A 19035-nucleotide genomic window follows, 5' to 3' on the forward strand; every position below is an offset into this window, starting at 1 on the left:
AGACCTGGGCCACTAGCCAGCTGGGGGACCTTGGGCAAGTCATGTCCCTCCCTCTGTACCTCAGTTTCCCCATCTTACAGATGACAACACTGACCCTGCACTGGAAAGCGCTTTGAGATCACCAGCTAGGGATTCGCATTAACAGGGCCCTGCAAAAAGCTTGCTAACTTATGGGCTTTTCCTGCCTGCCCAGCCCTGGGGCACGCTCGCTTGTACAGAAACGGCCAGAGATTTTATGACATGCATCTACATCCGGCACGTAAACCCAGACCAGGAGGCTGGCGCGGCCACTCCCCATTGCAGAGCTTGACAGGACAAGTGTCACTGCCTCCATTTGACAGGTAGAGAAATGGAGGCAGGGTGGCAGCTGAAGTCATCAGCAGAGCCTGGAACAGAACCTGGAGCTCCCCACCCCCAGGGCCGGGTGTTCACTGCAGACCTGGCTCAGACCCGGGGCGCAGTAGGCCAGACCTCAGCTGCCAGCAACCCCAAGACAGCCGTTGCTTGTCACTGCTGGGATGCTGGCTGAGGGCCTTGTCCCGAGCACAGATGTGAGATATCCTGCACCCCAACGTGGCCAGTGTACGGCAGAGAGGCACCTAGTTCCCTGACCCATGCGAGCTCTCCTGCCTTCTTCCCTCCCCCAGGCCACCTGGGTCGCTTGGTGCCAGCTGCGCTTGGCTAGGCCCTGGGGCATCAGCAGGTTTCCCCAGTGCTACGGTCAGTCCACAAGGCCCACATGCTCCCCTTGCCCATCTGAGAGGACGTCCTGGGTCTGTAACACCCCAACATTAATCTGGCCCCTCTTTAGGGCTTCCCACAAAGCTCACAACAGATGGGGCTCTGCCTTGCCTGGGGCCAGGTGCCTCAGCGCCCAGGGGGCTGAATTTCCCAAGGAGCAAAGCACCCACTGAGCTGTGCCCCTCTGAACCTCCAGCTGGGGCATGGCAGGCCCTGTACCCAGCCACCAGCACTCTGCCCACGGGGCTTGGGAGCCGTGACTCTCACCCTGCGACCTTGTGAGCAAAGGGCATACTGGGCACCTGGCAGCAGCGCCCACCAGGCCTCTGCTGGGAGCAGAGATGCAAGCTTGGGCCCCTGGTTTTACCTCACTCCCTCTGTAGCATATTGCCCGCGAATCCTTCCCTGAGGCTGGCACAACCATCAGAGACAGGCAGGAGGGATGGCCCCAGCCCAGCGAGAGCCTCTCGCCCCCTACAGCTGCATCCATGGACTGGATGGGACTCAAACCCACTTCTGGAACCAGCGGGCCCCCAAACACAGACCCTCCTGCTGCCCCAGCGGCTTGGTTTGGACCCTCTGCCTCCTGGAGCCTCCCAGTGCCTGTCCTGTCCCCCCAGCCTCATAGCACGGGCCACAGGAGACCCACCTCCTAGGCCAGGCCCCCTGCCCTGCAGCTGGGGAGAGTGCTGCATGCCCAGGCGGTGATCTCTCTCCCCAGAGCTGCCACGCTGCCCACCCCCCTTCCAAAAAGACCTGGAGCCAGCCTCCCGGCTGCATCCCCAGGGGGCACTGGGCAGGACGACAGCCTGGAAAACAGCCCAAGGAAACACTGTGTCAGGGCTCCTGTGCCCAGGTGTGCCAGCCTCTGCCAGCAGCGTCCAAGACCTGCCCAGCTGCTGGGCATCCTGTGGTAAATGACTCCTGCTAGATAACACTGGGCAAAGAGGTGCCCCCTGGTGGGTGCTGGCGGTGCTATGGGCAGAGAGGCTGGGCGGGGGTGGGGGGGAAGGGGCACATGTCCCTGCCCAGCTCGTTAGTGGGTCTAACAAAGTCAGGTGGCGTCAGAGCATGGCCCCACCCCCATCATGGCCCGGAGCTGGGATCCAGCACAGCCTGGTGCGCTGTTAACCCAGCCATGCCATGCTGCACTCCTCGTGCCCAGCTCTAACCGCCAGATGGCACCCTCAGGCCTCTGCACCACGGTGTGTCCGTCCAGGGCAATGCCCCATGGGGTGGAGATGTACTCCCAAGCAGGGCTGGCCTTACCATAAGGCGAACTGAGGCAGCCGCCTCAGGTGCCAGACTGTGGGGGGGCACCACTAGGACCCAGAGTGTAGAACATTGTGTCTACTGCAGGTGCATATGTATTCTCTCTGCTCTAGACGCACAGCGATGGTGGAGTGCTGGGCTGGAGGAAGGAGGGCACAAGAGACAACAGGCAGGCAGGGGAAATGGTGAGAGGGAATAACAGAAAGCAGCAGGAGCTGCAGGGAGAGAGAGGAGGAGGAGCCTCTTATGTACCTCTCCAGCACCCCCAGGAGCCTGGACTGATTAACACCAGCTTCTCAGGGAGCTTCCTGTTTCCTGCTGCTTCCCTGAACCCACTTGAGGAGAACAGGTGGTCAACTGAAGTAGTAGGAGCCAGTTAGGCCCTTAAGACGCTGGTATCTTCCCTCACTCAGGCCCTGCTACCAGCCTGCTTATTTGTCCCCTTCAATTGAGTGTTGAGAGCCACTCTAGCTGGCACAGAACAGCAGTCATGAGTGAAAGAAGAAAACGCCCCTCTGGGGCAGCATTCAGAAAAAAGCAAGCAAACAAAGGAAGCTTTTCTATCTCAGCAGGAAGGAGCTCTCCTGAGATACATAGACACAAATGTTCACGGTGAGCCTTCCGGCCCCAGTGAAGAGATGCCTGATCATAGACTCATAGAATATTAGGGTTGGAAGGGATCTCAGGAAGTCATCTAGTCCAACCCCCTGGACCAATCCCCAGACAGATTTTTACCCCAATTCCCTAAATGGCCCCCTCAAGGATTGAGCTCACAACCCTGGGTTTAGCAGGCCAATGCTCAAACCACTGAGCTATCCTGATCTTCCAGTTAGTCAGAGTGCAGGGGACCTGGCAGCTACTGCAGCATCCATATCTCCCTCTCAAATGGATGCACATTCCTGAAGAAAAGTGTAGATCAGAGAAGAGTGTGATGGAGGTGCAAGAAATGGCTGCTGCTGACTTTAGTTCCTTAAGTCTAGATGATCCAGGACTGTGGACCCACTTGAGCAGTAGCCCTAGGGACTTCCTTGTACTGCATGGGCCACAGCAAGTGAAAAACTTCATGTTCCCCAAAGACAATGAAAATAGAAGTTTCCATCCAACAAATTACTGGCGTGAAATCCCCAATGATGACGAAGTGGAGAGGCCATGGCTTATGTACTCAAAAACCCAGAATGCTACATACTGTTTTTGTTGCAAACTCTTCCAGTCTAATGTTCCAGCCACATTGGGTTCTACAGGAACAAAGGACTGGAAAAATCTGGCTAGAAATCTGGCATGCTATGAGAAGGCAGCAAATAACCAGAGAACATTCTGTAGGTGGAAAGAGCTTGAGATGAGACTAAGATTAAAGGCCACCATAGATCATCAGCATCAAGAGAAGATTGCATCAGAGTCTCTTTACTGGCAAAACGTTCTGAAAAGGCTCATTGCCATTGTGAGAATGCTTGCTACCCAAAACCTAGCACTGCAGATCAGCTGTATGTGCCAAACAATGGAAACTTCCTTAAAATTGTGGTGCTGATGGCTGCGTTTGATGCTGTACTCCAGGAGCATCTAAGAAGAGTCACCACCCAAGAAATGTCCACACAACACTACCTTGGAAAAACAATTCAAAATGAGATCATACAGTAACTGGCAGCAAAAGTCAAACAGAAGATTGTTGCAGATCTGAAGTCAGCAAGATATTACTCTATTATTCTGGACTGCACACCGACATCAGCCGTACGGAACAAATGACTTTAATGGTGCGTGTTGTAACAACAACAGAACCTAGTGAAAATGTCCCTGCAATGGTGACTGTCAGAGAGCATTTTCTAGAATGTATTGACATTGATGATACTACAGGAGCTGGTATGACAAATGTGCTTCTTAAAAAGCTGGAAGATATGGAAATTGCGATAGCTGACATGAGAGCTCAGGGCTACGATAATGGTGCCAACACGAGAGGAAAGAACAGAGGAGTGCAGACACGGATCCGAGTTAAACCCTTGAGCTTTTTTTGTCCCATGCAGTTCTCATTCATTGAACTTGGTGGTCAGTGATGCAGCATCAGCTTCCAGTGAGGCTGCTGAATTTTTTAATGTAATTCAAAGCATCTATGTATTTTTCTCTGCATTAACTCACCGATGGCAAATTTTGAAGCAACATCTGGGAACATCCTCTCTGACACTGAAACCACTGAGTGCCACATGAGTCGAGTGGAGACGACAAAGCCTATCAAACACCAAATTGGGAAGATAGATGATGCCATAGTTGCCATTATGGAGGCTAATGCTATGACAGGAACCGTTCTTGGGAAAACAGTGGCAGAGGGCATGGAAAGCTGGCTAGATCGTCGGGCTCAACGGGTAGCGATCAATGGCTCCATGTCTAGCTGGCAGCCGGTTTCAAGCGGAGTGCCCCAAGAGTCAGTCCTGGGGCCGGTTTTGTTCAATATCTTCATTAATGATCTGGAAGATGGCGTGGACTGCACTCTCAGCAAGTTTGCAGATGACACTAAATTGGGAGAAGTGGTAGATACGCTGGAGGGTAGGGACAGGGGCGGCTCTTGCTTTTTTGCCACCCCAAGCATGGCAGGCAGGCTGCCTTCGGCGGCACACCTGCGGGAGGTCCCCGCTCCCACAGCTTTGGCGGCATGCCTGCAAGAGGTCTGTCGGTCCCGTGGCTTCGGCGTACCCGCCGCCGAATTGCCACCAAATCCGTGGGACCAGCGGACCTCCTGCAGGCATGCCGTTGAAGGCTGCCTGACTGCCAGCCTCACAAGGGTTGGCAGGGTGCCCACCACGGCTTGCTGCCCCAGGCACGTGCTTGGAGCGCTGGTGCCTGGAGCCACCGCTGGGTAGGGATAGGACACAGAGGGACCTAGACAAATTAGAGGAAATCTGAAGAGGTTCAACAAGGACAAGTGCAGAGTCCTGCACTTAGGACGGAAGAATCCCATTCACTGTTACAGACTAGGGACCTAGTAAGCAGTTCTGCAGAAAAGGACCTAGGGGTTACAGTGGATGAGAAGCTGGATATGAGTCAACTGTGTGCCCTTGTTGCGAAGAAGGCTAACGGCATTTTGGGCTGTATAAGTAGGGGCATTGCCAGCAGATCGAGGGACGTGATCATTCCCCTCTATTCGACATTGGTGAGGCCTCATCTGGAGCACTGTGTCCAGTTTTGGGCCACACACTACAGGAAGGATGTGGAAAAATAGGAAAGAGTCCAGCGGAGGTTTAGGTTGGATATTAGGAAAAACTTTTTCACTAGGAGGGTGATGAAGCACTGGAATGGGTTACCTAGGGAGGCGGTGGAATCTCCTTCCTTAGAGGTTTTTAAGGTCAGGCTTGACAAAGCCCTGGCTGGGATGATTTAGTTGGGAATTGGTCCTGCTTTGAGCAGGGGGTTGGACTAGATGACCTCCTGAGATCCCTTCCAACCCTGATATTCTATGATTCTATGATGAATCACCAGAAACATACATAACTTCAAATTTCTGTGTGGCTTAGTGTTGTGGCATGACATACTTTTTGAAATAAATGTTGTAATCAAGAGACTCCAAGGTGTTGATCTTGATATGTCTGGAGCAATGGAACAACTGGACAAAGCAAAGTCATACCTACAGTCTTACCGGTCAGATGAGGGATTTCAAAACATTCTGAAGAGTGCACAGAAGTTGGCAGAGGAAATCCATACTGAAGCTATTTTCCCACCCATTCAAGAATACAAGAGTCACTGAAGAAGACATTTTGATTACGAGGCATGGGATAATCTCATAAGAGACCCCAAACAACAATTCAAAGTTGAATTCTTTAACCAGGTGATAGATTGTGTGATACAGTCAGTTGAAGAACGTTTCATGCAGCTCAAGGAACACAGTAGTATATTTGGGATGTTGTATGATATTCCAAAACTCCTCACTATACCTGAAGAAGACCTACACCAGCAATGCCGGGCACTAGAGACAGTAGTGACACATGATGACATGCGTGATATTGATGCAAGTGATTTAGGTGATGAACTGAAAGCCCTTTCAAGATACATTTCAGCAGGATCAACTCCGAAGGCTGTTCTGGAATATATGTGCACAAATAAGACGACCTCCCTCTTTCCAAATGCTTTTGTTGCTCTGCACATACTTCTAACACTTCCTGTAACGGTTGCCAGTGGAGAACGCAGCTTCTCCAAGCTAAAGTTAATAAAAACACATCTACGCTCCACAATGACACTGGAGAGGCTGGTCGGCCTCGCAACCATCTCAATAGAGCATGAGCTGGCCCAGACTGTGGACCCTCAGGTAGAACAGGAAGAAGGCAGAACTGAGACCTTTCAAAGTTTTGGCCCAAGCGAGGGGGCATGGGGGCATCATTTGAACTCCCGCCTCAGGTGCCAAAATGTTGTGGGCTGGCCCTGCCCCCGAGAGCCCCCAGTGTCAGGGAGCTGGCATACTGCTCCTACCGCTGGCATAGGGGGCATGCAGGGGGGGTGCCCAGAGTGTCCTGCGGCTATTCTGTGCCCTCGGATGCCACAGAATAAGCCCAAGATAGGGCAGCCCTCAGGCTGCTGCAACATGCATGGAGGCCAGGCGGGCGGCAGGGGGTTAATGCCCACTTTGGCCCCCTCCCCCCAGGCCCCAGGCACAGGGGAACAGAGACTTGTGCCCTCCCATGCCGGGAACCCAGATGCCCTGGTGAGGGGCACGGCGCTCAAACCCAGCCTGAAAGGGGTGGGGGCCTGGCTGTGGTGATGTTACCCCAAGTGCCCAAGAAGGGAAGGATTGCCCCCAAACTCTCCAGAAAGCAAAGGTTGGGGGAGCTCCCCCCCATCCCAGCAGTATCCAGAATAGAAATATCCCCCGCCCATCATGCCCACCTCCAGCTCCTGCCCCAGCACTGGGAGAGCTGCCTGGATCCCCCCGCGGGGTCCTTGGGCAATTCTCAGGGCAGAGTTGGGCCCCGGACCATGTGGGGATGCATCCTACCTTTCCCTGGGGCTTCGGCCCTTCCCAGCTCCTCATGTCCAAGGACGGCGGCACCTGGTAGATGTCCTGGCCCAGCCCCGCAGCTGGGGGCACCTGGTAGATCTCCTGCGGGGGGCTGGTGGAGATATCCGGGGTGTGGCTCAGCGACGGAGGCACCTGGTAGATGTCCTGGCAGGTGTGGGGCGGCGGCTGCTTTGGATACGTCAGCGGCTGCTTGGCCGGAGGTGAGGGGAAGGGCGCCCCTGGCGCAGAGCCTGGGTAGAGGCCCGGCTGCCCCTTGCTTGGGGCTGGGATCAGGTAGATGCTGTCCCCTGGCGGCCGGGCGGTGGGGTGCAGCGGGTGCTGGTGGGAGGGTGGCTGCCCTTGGCCAGGCCCTGCCTGCTGCTTTTTGTCATACATGCCCACCAGGATCTTCAGGCGGTTGCCGGGCACAATGCCCTGGCGCCCATGCAGCGAGCAGAGCCACCAGCCATCCAGGCCCTGCGTGTTGCGCTCCAGCACTGTCATGATGTCACCCTTGCGGAAGGAGAGCTCATCCGGGGACTCGGACACGTTGTCATACAGCGCCTTGGCCAGCACGTTCTGGGGGGGGACAGACGAGGGTGGGTGAGTCAGCCGCACGGGGACCCTACCCTCCTGCCTCTTGGCCGCCCATGCCACCTGTACCGCTCAAGGCCGTTGCTGGAGGAGGTGGGTGCGGGACACCAAGAGACCTTGGCCTTCTCTCCCCCAGTGCTGTATGGACTGAGCCTGCCCCTCCCAAAGCAGTGAGGCTGGGACGGAAGGATCCCCAGCTACAGCTTCCCACCCCAGCGCCTGCAAAGCGGCCACAGGTGTCCACTGCTACCAGGCTCCCCTGAGAGCTGGAAGGTCCCCGGGTGACTCCCGCCCTGAGCGATATCCTCAGAGCCCATGAGGCCGGCAAAAGGCCTTTGTGGCAGCCCTTCGCGAGAGGACCCGGCATGGTGACACTGGGTGGCCAGCGAGAACTGCAGGGTCAGCCCCCAGCCAGCAGCCCCGGTCCAGAATCCCGTGCACACAGTCCAGCCACACCCCAGCAGGACAGAGACGGGCTAGTGCTCAGGCTGTAGGGCTGCCCCTGTGGATGAGCGACCCTGGTCAGAAACCCACTGGCTGGGCTCCGCCAGCATCTCCCAGCGCCTGCCTGCGTCCCCCCACCCTGCCCTGCGCTCTACTAAACCCCCACCGGGCACGATGCAGCGGGTGCCAGAGATCTGCTGGGAGACAAGCAAGGCGCGTGTGGTGCCTGCCCCTTAACGGGGCACTGCCAGCTTACAAACCACAGTGGTTGGACACCCAGGTCCCATTGACACAGATGCTGTGTTCTCCCCATCCCAGCCCCACCAACTTAGAGCTCCTCCCCTAGGGGAATCGGACATTAAGGGTCAGATCAGAGCCTCACTAGCCATCACGGAGCTAAGCACAGTCATGCCACTCCAGAATCTGGCCTATTGGCTACACAGGAGCTGCGATGATTTGCACCCCGGAGTGCAAACCCTTTGGGGCACAGCCCATCCCTGTGGGGGCTGGACAGGGGCAGGCCCACAGTGGGTGCTGCTCTCACCCACAGAACAAACCCAAATCATTAGCCTGGCTGCTGTTGGATTTTTCATCCTCAGCCAGTGCACAGACGCTGCCCAGACACCTGGAGGGGGAGTCCCCGCCCCAGGGAGCCTACAATAAGGACCCAAGACAGGAAGAATAGAGGAGGAACATTTTGCAAACAGGGAACTGAGGCATGAGAAGCTAGGGCCAGCTTTTGCAGCCCGCCTGGCATGGCAGGAGCTTCTGGCAATCTGGCTCATGCATAGGGGTGGGGATGGGAGCTGGGCGTGTTTCGAACCCCAGCGCAACATGACTCGTTCAGGGTCCTGCATGGAGTCCAAGGCAAATCTGGGCCTGGAAGCAAGGGCCCCACTGCAGTGCTTTATCTCCACTCCCATCCTTCCCCATGGGCCACGCTAACTCAGGGAATGTCCTTGTACCGAAGGGTACCCGGGGAAAGGGTCCAAAGAGAGAAAGCAATTGCAAGAGCACAACCGATGTGGCCTGCTTGCATGGTTTTACAGCAAGGCTCCTGGTCTTTGGTGATTTCCTTAAAGGCCCAGCTCCTGGAGTCAGGTGAGAATGTGACAACTGCAGCTTGTGCTGGAGAGAACAGGCTTCGCGAGAGGCATAAAGTCACCTGGCGGTGCGGATGCCTGGCTGCCCTGTGCCAGGGCTCCTGCAGGGCTGGCAGTGCCCCGGATCAGGCCCCAGGCACAGACAGCCACCATTTCCTGCTCCCTCCCTGGTCCAGGGGCGCTGATAGTCAATACTCACCAGCGCTCCTCAGGACCATGACACATTGGTCACGCTTCCAAATATAACCCAGCCCGGCCCAGGGGCTGAGCGAGGGAAAGAATCTTTAGCGTTCGGCCACGCAGTCACTCTGCTCCCAGCCGTTCGCAGGCAGAGACGCCAGCTGGGGATTAGTCACCCCCACACCGCACTGCAGGCAGGGCTCAGCTTCCTGGCCAGCCCCTGCTTGCTGCTGCTACAAACAGCGCCTGGCCCGGGGCTGGGATCCAGGCGGGAAGAGGAACGCCAGGCACTGAGCCCATACACAGCTCCCTCCACATGGCCCCCCGGGGGCACAGCTGCACCTGTCACACGGCCCCTCCACTGCCCTGAGATATAAGGGACTCCCCCCGACACCTTCCTCCCCCCAAACCCAGCTGCCTTCAGACCTCATGGGGTAAAGCCAGAATGACCCGACTGGCTCAAAGGGGGGCACGTCCCATCTGCCCGTCTCACCAAGGGCCACACCTCCATCTGTGATACTGCAAAGCGGACTGTTCCAAGTGGGACTGGGGGGCACCAGCTGAGCTGGGGGCAGGAGCAGAGAGGAGTCTAGGGCTGGGATAGCTGGGGCTGTGGGGCGGTATTGAGGGGCACCAGCAGAGCTGTGTGGGGGGAGCCCGGGGCTGGGACGCCATGGGGCTGTGGGTCAGGAGTGGGGCACTGGCAGAACAGGAGGGAGCCCAGGGCTGGGACAGCAGGGGGTGTGGATCAGGATTGAGGGGCACCAGCAGAGCCGTCTGGGGGGAGCCCGGAGCTGGGATTGAGGGGCACTGGAAGAGCCGTCTGGGGGGAGCCCGGAGCTTGGATTGGGGGGCACTGGCAGAGCTATCTGGGGGGAGCCCGGGGCTGGAACAGCAGGGGGCTGTGGGTTGGGATCGGGGGGCACTGGCAGGGCTGTCTGGGGGAAGCCCGGAGCTGGGACTGGGGGGCACTGGCAGAGCCGTCTGGGGGGAGCCCGGAGCTGGGACTGGGGGGCACTGGCAGAGCCGTCTGGGGGGAGCCCGGAGCTGGGATTGGGGGGCACTGGCAGAGCCGTCTGGGGGGAGCCCGGAGCTGGGATCGGGGGGCACTGGCAGAGATGTCTGGGGGGAGCCCGGAGCTGGGATCAGGGGGCTGTGGGCTAGGATCGGGGGGCACTGGCCGGGCTCTCTGGGGGGAGCCCGGGGCTGAGAGAGCAGGGGGCTGTGGGTTGGGATCGGGGGGCACTGGCAGGACTGTCTTGGGGGAGCCCGGAGCTGGGATTGGGGGGCACTGGCAGAGCCGTCTGGGGGGAGCCCGGGGGTGGGATCGGGGGGCTGTGGGTTGGGATCCGGGGGCACTGGCAGGGCTGTCTGGGCCCGGAGCTGGGATTGGGGGCTGTGGGCTAGGATCGGGGGGCACTGGTCGGGCTGTCTGGGGGGAGCCAGGGGCTGAGGGTTGGGATCGGGGGGCACTGGCAGGGCTGTCTGGGGGGAGCCCGGAGCTGGGATTGGGGGGCTGTGGGCTAGGATCGGGGGGTACTGGCAGAGCCGTCTGGGGGGAGCCCGGAACTGGGACTGGGGGGCACTGGCAGAGCCGTCTGGGGGGAGCCCGGAGCTGGGATTGGGGGCTGTGGGCTAGGATCGGGGGGCACTGGCCGGGCTGTCTGGGGGGAGCCAGGGGCTGTGGGCTAGGATCGGGGGGCACTGGCCGGGCTCTCTGGGGGGAGCCCGGGGCTGAGAGAGCAGGGGGCTGTGGTTTGGGATCCAGGGGCACTGGCAGGGCTGTCTGGGGGGAGCCCGGGGCTGGGATCGGGGGGCTGTGAGTTGGGATCGGGGGGCTGTGAGTTGGGATCGGGGGGCACTGGCAGAGCCGTCTGGGGGGAGCCCGGGGCTGGGATCGGGGGGCTGTGGGTTGGGATCAGGGGGCACTGGCAGAGCCGTCTGGGGGGAGCCCGGAGCTGGGATCGGGGGGCACTGGCAGAGCCGTCTGGGGGGAGCCCGGAGCTGGGATCGGGGGGCACTGGCAGAGCCGTCTGGGGGGAGCCCAGAGCTGGGATCGGGGGGCACTGGCAGAGCCGTCTGGGGGGAGCCCAGAGCTGGGATCGGGGGGGCACTGGCAGAGCCGTCTGGGGGGAGCCCAGGGCTGGGATCAGGGGGCTGTGGGCTAGGATCGGGGGGCACTGGCCGGGCTCTCTGGGGGGAGCCCGGGGCTGAGAGAGCAGGGGGCTGTGGGTTGGGATCGGGGGGCACTGGCAGGGCTGTCTTGGGGGAGCCCGGAGCTGGGATTGGGGGGCACTGGCAGAGCCGTCTGGGGGGAGCCCGGGGCTGGGATCGGGGGGCACTGGCAGGACTGTCTGGGGGGAGCCTGGAGCTGGGATTGGGGGCTGTGGGCTAGGATCGGGGGGCACTGGCCGGGCTGTCTGGGGGGAGCCAGGGGCTGTGGGCTAGGATCGGGGGGCACTGGCCGGGCTCTCTGGGGGGAGCCCGGGGCTGAGAGAGCAGGGGGCTGTGGGTTGGGATCCAGGGGCACTGGCAGGGCTGTTTGGGGGGAGCCCGGGGCTGGGATCGGGGGGCACTGGCAGGGCTGTCTGGGGGGAGCCCAGGGCTGGGATCGGGGGGCTGTGAGTTGGGATCGGGGGGCACTGGCAGAGCCGTCTGGGGGGAGCCCGGGGCTGGGATCGGGGGGGCTATGGGTTGGGATCGGGGGGCACTGGCAGGGCTGTCTGGGGGGAGCCCGGGGCTGGGATCAGGGGGCTGTGAGTTGGGATCGGGGGGCACTGGCAGGGCTGTCTGGGGGGCCCAGCTCTTTTCTGCCCTGTCCAGGCTGGAAGCGGGTGGTTTCCCTGCACTCTCCTGAGAGCCCAACTGCTCAGCACTGGACTCTCCAGCTCTATTTCCCACCTGCCCCAGACAGAGGGGGGTACCCAGCAGCCGAGGGCTCCCCCCAAAGCAGGAATGATAGGGCTCAGCCATGCTGGGAATCAGGGACCGGTGGGCAGCTCCAGCCAGTCCCAGAGGAAGCCAGACGCCGGGGGTCAGCCATTCCTCCTGCTGCGAAGGCCCGTTGAGGGGGGCAGGGAGAGGCCCAGGCACACAGCAGAGGAAGCAGCAGGGACGTGCCCGGCTGTGGCCAACCACCTCCTGCAGCATGGCTAGTTCACAGCATTTGAAGTGAGCCAGGAAAAGGCCCCTTCACTCCAGGGCTGCCCAGAGAGGGGTCTGATACTGCTCTCACTCCCCGCAAGGCGCTGAGCCCACCCCTGGTACCATGTATGGCTGGGCGGGCGTTGAGTGTGGTGAACTGCAGGCCCCATCCCCACGTGAGAGCGGCTAGCGCGAGATCAGAATCGACACCGGACCGAGGGTCCTACCCTGCTGAGCGCCTCCCCTGGCAGCTGAGCACCTAGCGGGACGGGCCCGTCAGGTGTGACCCCACTGGAATGACACTGGTGTAAAGCCAATGGGAAGTGATGACCGAAGCAAAGCTGACAGCTGGGACATCCCATTCCCACTGGCTTCAAACCCACCCCCAGAGCCAGGCCCAATGGGCCCCGAAGAGGGAGAGCAAAGGCAGGTGGGCCTGGCTCTCACACATTTAGCGCCGTTTGGGATACAAGTCCCCAAGCCCTGGCTCCAGGAGTCCTGTGACGATGACAGGATCTCAGCTCTGGTTTATTTCCAGTCGGTCTCTATCCCGCGTCACGGCGGAGAAAAGCTCGGAAACGTGACCCACACACAGCCGGCCGTCAAAGCCAGATGCTTAACCACAAAAAACCCCAGGCAACAAACCAACCGAAATTCCCCATTGGAAAGCCCATCTCGTGATCCCCGGGAGGCTCCGAGCCCAGGGCTGCCAATGCTGCCTTGGGTTGGGGGGACCGTATGGAGACAGAGCAGAGCTCGGTGGAAAAACAGTCGCTCATTTGCCCCAGGGTGAAGGTGTAAACCTCGATCCCAGCCCGCTGGGGAGAGCCGAGTCATTACAGCGCTGATGAGCTCCCCCCACAGTGGCTGCCGTGGGAGCCGGGGGCCTGGCTCAGGGGAGTGGGCCAGGACAGAGATTTCCCTAATATGGCCTTTCGCCTGCTTTTCCTGCTCGGAAGAGCTCACATCCTGCCCAGATCTGCCTGCGGAGAAGGGAGCTGGGAAGGGGAAGGGGCTGGGCTGCCCGGCGGCAGGCTGGGCCCCTCGCGTCACGCTCCCACCCGGCTTGTGCTTCCATTTCAGGTGCCTGGCTCCCCCTCCCCCTGCCCGCTGGACAGGAAGTGCCAGCGCAGTGAGTCAGCGTCCCCGGCTCCAGCCCAGCCAGCAAGCTGACCCTTGGTTAAGCATCCCCAGAGAACACAGCCTGCTCGCACCAAGCCAGGCTCTGGTCGGGAATGGGGCCCGTGGCTCACCCCGTCTGGGACCCGCTAGGCTGCCATCCGCCCATGGTGCCAGAAGGGGTGCGGTGGGGGGCGGGGGGGGCAATGCCTCAGAGTCCTGAGGGAAGATCAAACGTGGTCAAAGGCCGGGGCTGGCAGCATGTGCACTGGGCCTGGCCCTTTGAGAATTGGGGCCACTACCTTGCTCCTTGCGTTGGCAGCCTGGGCACGGCCCATGGGGGGGAAGGAGGCTCCAAGCCCATTTCATGCCCCAGACCAGAGGCTGGCTGGGTCGTGCCAACCTCCTGAAGGCTGCTGAGAATCACACCAGCTGCCAGCAGCCGTGGGGACCACTGGAGCACCCTGCCAGCTCCCCCTTTCCCCCAGCAATGCCATCCCCAGGGCTGGGGGGCACAAAGGCCATGGTACTGACTACTTGCTGGGAGTAGCCCCTGTGCCAGGCCGTACATCGCCCGAGTCACCTGAGAGGGGGGCAGACAGCATCGGGGACTGGTGGCAGCTTTGGGGAGACTGCAGACCCACAGAGCCATGAAGCAGCCCCCCTGCTGGGGGCAGAAAGCAGCCACTTGCCCTGGGAACGGGGCACAGGCAGGAGGAGCAGGGGCTGGGGCGGGTCATGGATGGGGGTGCCACTGACAACACTAACCTCTCAATCCCCTCAAACAGGAGGCACTTGAGAAAACCAGGCCGGGATAATTCTTCCTCTGCTACAGATGGGGAAACTGAGGCACTGGGGGAGCACTTGAGCCCCAGAATCATAGAGCCCCAGAATCCTGACTCCCAGTCCCCATGACTTCCTGTTGGAAGGGCCCGATTCTGGTGTTGGTCTCACTGACTCTCCAAGGCATTGTGCCCATGTGATTGAGAGCAGAACAGAGGCCCTAGCTGATGGACCCTAGCTGGCCCCTGGCTGCTTGCCCCTATCCTGTGCCCTTTGGGGTGAGGGTGTCTCCAATATCTTCCCCAGTAACTCTCTAAGGCTGACTGCACTGTATTCACTAGCAACGCACAGCTCTAGGCACTGGTGTCTAATGGTTAGAGCAGAGAACAAGGGGCTGGGACTCCTGGGCTCTGCTGCCAACTCTGTGGGACCCTGGGCAGGACACTGCTTCACTCCGCCCCTTAGTTTCCCTGTCTATAGATTGCACAGATACAGGGGCTTCACTCATGCTGGCAAAGCACCTTGGGAACCTCCTGGCAAGGTGGCCTATACAGGTGCCAAGCGCTTCCCCCACGGACAGCACGGCACAGTACAGTGGGAGGGGCAGCCAGAAAGCTGGTCAGCAGGGATGGCAGCATGGTGGGCAAGGGAGGTAGAGTGAGGGGGCTGAGTGGGAGTAGCGCTTGGGGCACTGGAGTCTCCCAGAACTAGTCCAGCTTGGGCGTGAGGCCCTGGCTTTTGATGGCAACCCAGGAACCTGAGTGGGGTGTGCAGGCCAGCGTTCATCCCCATACAGAAACACCTTTCGCCCCTGGGGTCACTGTATCACCAACCAAAATCCACAAATTGGCCCCCCAAACCAGGCATACAAATCGTTCCATTTTAGACTATAAGAAATGCCGGGTTCTTTTCATTTGTCTTGTCTCGGAGCCGTCACAGCTCCCACTCTCTCTGTCACCACGAAGATGGGACAGTTAATGGCCTCTCGGAATCACATGCTCCCGCGAGCTGGGGCTTTAAGACCCCCCCAAAGATCGATAGCACAGTATGGCTCAGTACCAGCCCTGATCGCTGGAAAAGCCAGTGACAGCTGGGCTAGAACCTCTCTGGAGAATGGCAGGCACGAGACGGAAAACTGGGAAGAGGCAGCTGCGAAGGAACCTGCTAGACGCCCCGTCTGTCCCCCACTCAGGCATTTCACAATGAGCAAGCCACTCACCAGGAGGGCATCCCGCGCCTCGCCAGCTCCCCCACCACTGCTCAGCCTGACTTCCCAGCAGCGCGCCCGCCAGAGCCGGAGCTAGGACCCGCAGCAGGCTCCATGCCAGCCGGTGGTCACCAGCAGCAGCAGCTTGCCCTGGGTGCATCCTGGTATGAAAACAGATGGAAACAGAAATCCATGTCCAACTGGATGACCCGATGCTCTGCCAAGGAGACGGTGGGAGAGGGGGGAAGGGATGAGCCCCAGTTATCTCAAAGCACCACTCAGCCATTACTGAATCCAGCCTCACGTTTACTGCTGGGCCCCAGGAAAGAGTCATACCCCTATGTAACAGACGGAGAAACTGAGGCACAGCAAGGGAAAGCGACTTGGTCGAGGTCACAGAGGACAACGGTTTCCCAGTGGAATAGGACTTCCCATGGCTGCCCAGAGCGGTCTCCAGGTCCCGCATGGGCGGAATTTCATCCTCCCCCCCGCAGCTGTCCGAAGCATGTCCCCCTCCGTTCCCCACAGCCACCGCACCCCTGCCCGATCCTGCTGGCATCCCACACAGCAAAGGCAACCACTCCTAAAGGCTGCTGGAATGCAGCACACCAGCCAAACCCCTGGATTTGTGCCAGGGTTACCGGACTGGAAGACTCAAATACACCCCACGCTGCCCTCTGTGGTGGAGGCTGTTGGCACGACACCCACCTCGGCGATGGTACCCCCAACCTGCCAGTCCTTCAGCTTCCCCCTGACCATTCACAGGTCCCTTGGAAAGGAAAAACTCCAGCCCAGGATTAATTGAGGGCATTTTGCTGGCCCAAGGCCCAAGCCCAGGCGGGGGGACCCTCCTGCTCGCAGCCCCGTGGAACAATGCCCGTTTGTGCCGGGGATCAGCTCCGAGACTGTTCCCCGGAGCCAGCAGTGCAGTCGCCACGCGGAGTGGCACTGCTGGCATTAGAGCCCTGCGGAGACTGACATCACTGGCACGCCCCTAACACCAGCCCTGGCGCTGCCAACGCCGGGGTCACGCCGGAGCTCTCCCCCCGCTAATCGCACCCCACTGCCCATCTGTCTTTGCGGGGGCCTCCAGGCGCAGGACCCATGTGCGTGTTATTAAAGCTCCCCATCACGGCTTCTTTAGGGCCTCACCGCCCTGCAACAAGCCAGCCGCCCCCAGGCGCCAGGCACAGCAGGGCACAAGCCTGGGCCTGTCGCCTCCCTGCTGCATGAGCCCCAGGGAGGGGAGCACACGTCTGCTCCTCAACAGCAATTGGAGTGGGTGAGGCCTGACCCACGGGGCACCTTGGAGAGGTGCATGCTGCTGTCCAGAGGAAGGAGGAGGGGACGCGGGCAATTCAACACCTTTCTGCAGCTCTGGCCCAGCCAACGGCTCTTTACGTCCGGAATCCCAATCCCGCAAAGTCAGCCTGCCCCAGAGGTATGGCCAGTTCTTACAGGGATGGTCCTACCTGACCCAGAGACAGCACCCAGCAAAACTGGGTGTGGAGCTCCACCTGGGGCAGTGCCAGATGTTCACTACGCAGCTCAACTCCCCAGCCCTTGGCTGGCCCCATAGAAACCCCTCTCCATGGCAAGCTGGACCAGCAACCAGCCTGCTTCAGCCAGCTGGTCTGTTTGTGCCACAGGGATTGTCCAGTAGCTCTCAAGAGAGGAGCATCAGCAGTCCTACCGGGAAATCCCCCACCCCTTCCTCCTCGCTTGGAGGTGCATTCATTCCCTGGCCCAGTACAAGCCTGGTGCAGAACGCCGCTGGGCTGAAGCTCAGGTCTCAGAGAAGCTGCAAGCTCTGACGGATCGCTGCATCAGGCGAGGCCCACGGCACGTCTGAGCCCCACGGGGCTGTTTGCTAAGCAGTTTTGATGATTCCCCATGTTGCCGACCCAAACCGAACTGGTGTCACTCCCAGACATAGCCGGGCCGAAGACAGCCAGACTCTTGGAGTCACTGCAGGGAGTCGGGGCCAAGTGCAGGGCTGGATCAACTTTTTGTGGACCCAGCGCCAAACATATTTGTGGGCCCCCATGGGAGCAATAGGGCACGGCACGGGGGGGAGGGCTCGGTCCCCAGAGTGAGGGGCCAGCCGGGGGCCATGAAGCAGGCCACCACATGGCAGGAGTGGCCCCGCTCCACTCAGCCCAGCATGAGGGAACCATTTACATACCTACAGCCACAGACGCACACTGGCCCGCCCAGCCCTGTGCTGCCAGGGTGCCCTCCCGCCCAGTGCTCTGCCCTTATGCCCAGCACCCTCTCGCCCAGAGACCTCCACCACAGATCCCTATGCCCAGCACACCCTCACTGAGACCTTCCCTGCTGGCCTCTGACCACAACTGCCCAGCGCCCTGCACACCACACTGCCTGCCCAGCGCCCCCCGCACTGCCCAACACCCCCCCCTCACAGCTGCACAGCACCCCATGAGAGAATTCTGCATCAAAAAATTAAAAATTCTGCACATAATATTTTAAAATTCCGCAATTTTTTTTGCCAATACATGTGGAAGCTACAGCCTGGCAGTGGGGAGCACAGGCCACTGCCTGCATGGAGGTGGGAGATCACCCTACAGCCTACCCCCACCCCGGGACAGGGACTCAGCAGTGAGGCTGCACCCGACCCTGACCAAGCTAAAGGGCCAGACCTGCCCCAGAAACACCCTGGAGCCCTGCCCCTCTGCGCCAGGTGCACCAGATATGGACAGACACACTCAGGCCGGCAGCAGGATCCAAGTGCAGAGGGACTTAGTGTGGGGGGATCCAGGTGGGGATCAAGAGATTTCTGTGTGGGGCAATCTGGGTGCAGGCAGCTCAGTGGGGGATCTGGATGCACAGGGGCTTGTTGGGGGGGTTCCAGGTGCAGGGGCAGTGGGACTCTGCAAGGGATGCTGCATGCCGGGCTCCCACTTCCCCTACCCTCTGCCCCTTCCCCACTGCTCCATTCCCCCCCCCTTCCTTCCTCACTGCTCCAGAAGGTGGGGTCCAGCTGCAAAGTCAGCGGAGCTGAGCAGCCCCCTCCTTTTTCAGCTGGGCAGCTCTGCACTCACAGAAAGGGGGGCAGTGGCATGTGACCCCGTGTGCCTCCCAAGCCTCGCCTCTGTTTGGAGGCAATGTCCATGGGATCCACCCCAATTCTCAGAGATCCCAGCACTAACAGACACAGAACCAAGTCCTTCACTCCCACAGCCAATGCTCAGCAGGCACAATACCATGCCCCTCCCTGGGACAGAGCCACACAGGAGGCCAGTGTTGGCAAGGCCCAGTTCACATGCTCAGAGACTTGCTCAAGGTCACAGGCGAGTCAAAGGCAGAGCTGAGGCCGGGAAGCCTCATTCCTGACCTCCTTTGCCTCAGAGGAGCCAGCGTGTTGCACCCTGAGCTCCTGGCTGGCTGGGCCACATGGCCACCCGAACACTGCTGGCTGGCTCAGAGCAGGGACAAATGTCACAGGCTGTAAATCC

General features: G+C 60.0%; 1 protein-coding gene across 1 annotated transcript in view; it reads right to left on the minus strand.

Annotated features, from left to right (window-relative positions):
- The window catches only part of BCAR1 (BCAR1 scaffold protein, Cas family member), a 40887-nt gene that overhangs the window by 14225 nt on the left and 7627 nt on the right, over positions 1-19035 (minus strand). The window contains exon 2 of the mRNA XM_054048676.1: positions 6983-7564. Coding sequence (XP_053904651.1) covers positions 6983-7564 — 582 coding nt within the window. The remainder of the gene's footprint in view (positions 1-6982; positions 7565-19035) is intronic.

Source organism: Malaclemys terrapin, chromosome 14, assembly GCF_027887155.1.
Source record: "Malaclemys terrapin pileata isolate rMalTer1 chromosome 14, rMalTer1.hap1, whole genome shotgun sequence".
Classification (NCBI taxonomy): Eukaryota; Metazoa; Chordata; order Testudines; family Emydidae; genus Malaclemys; species Malaclemys terrapin.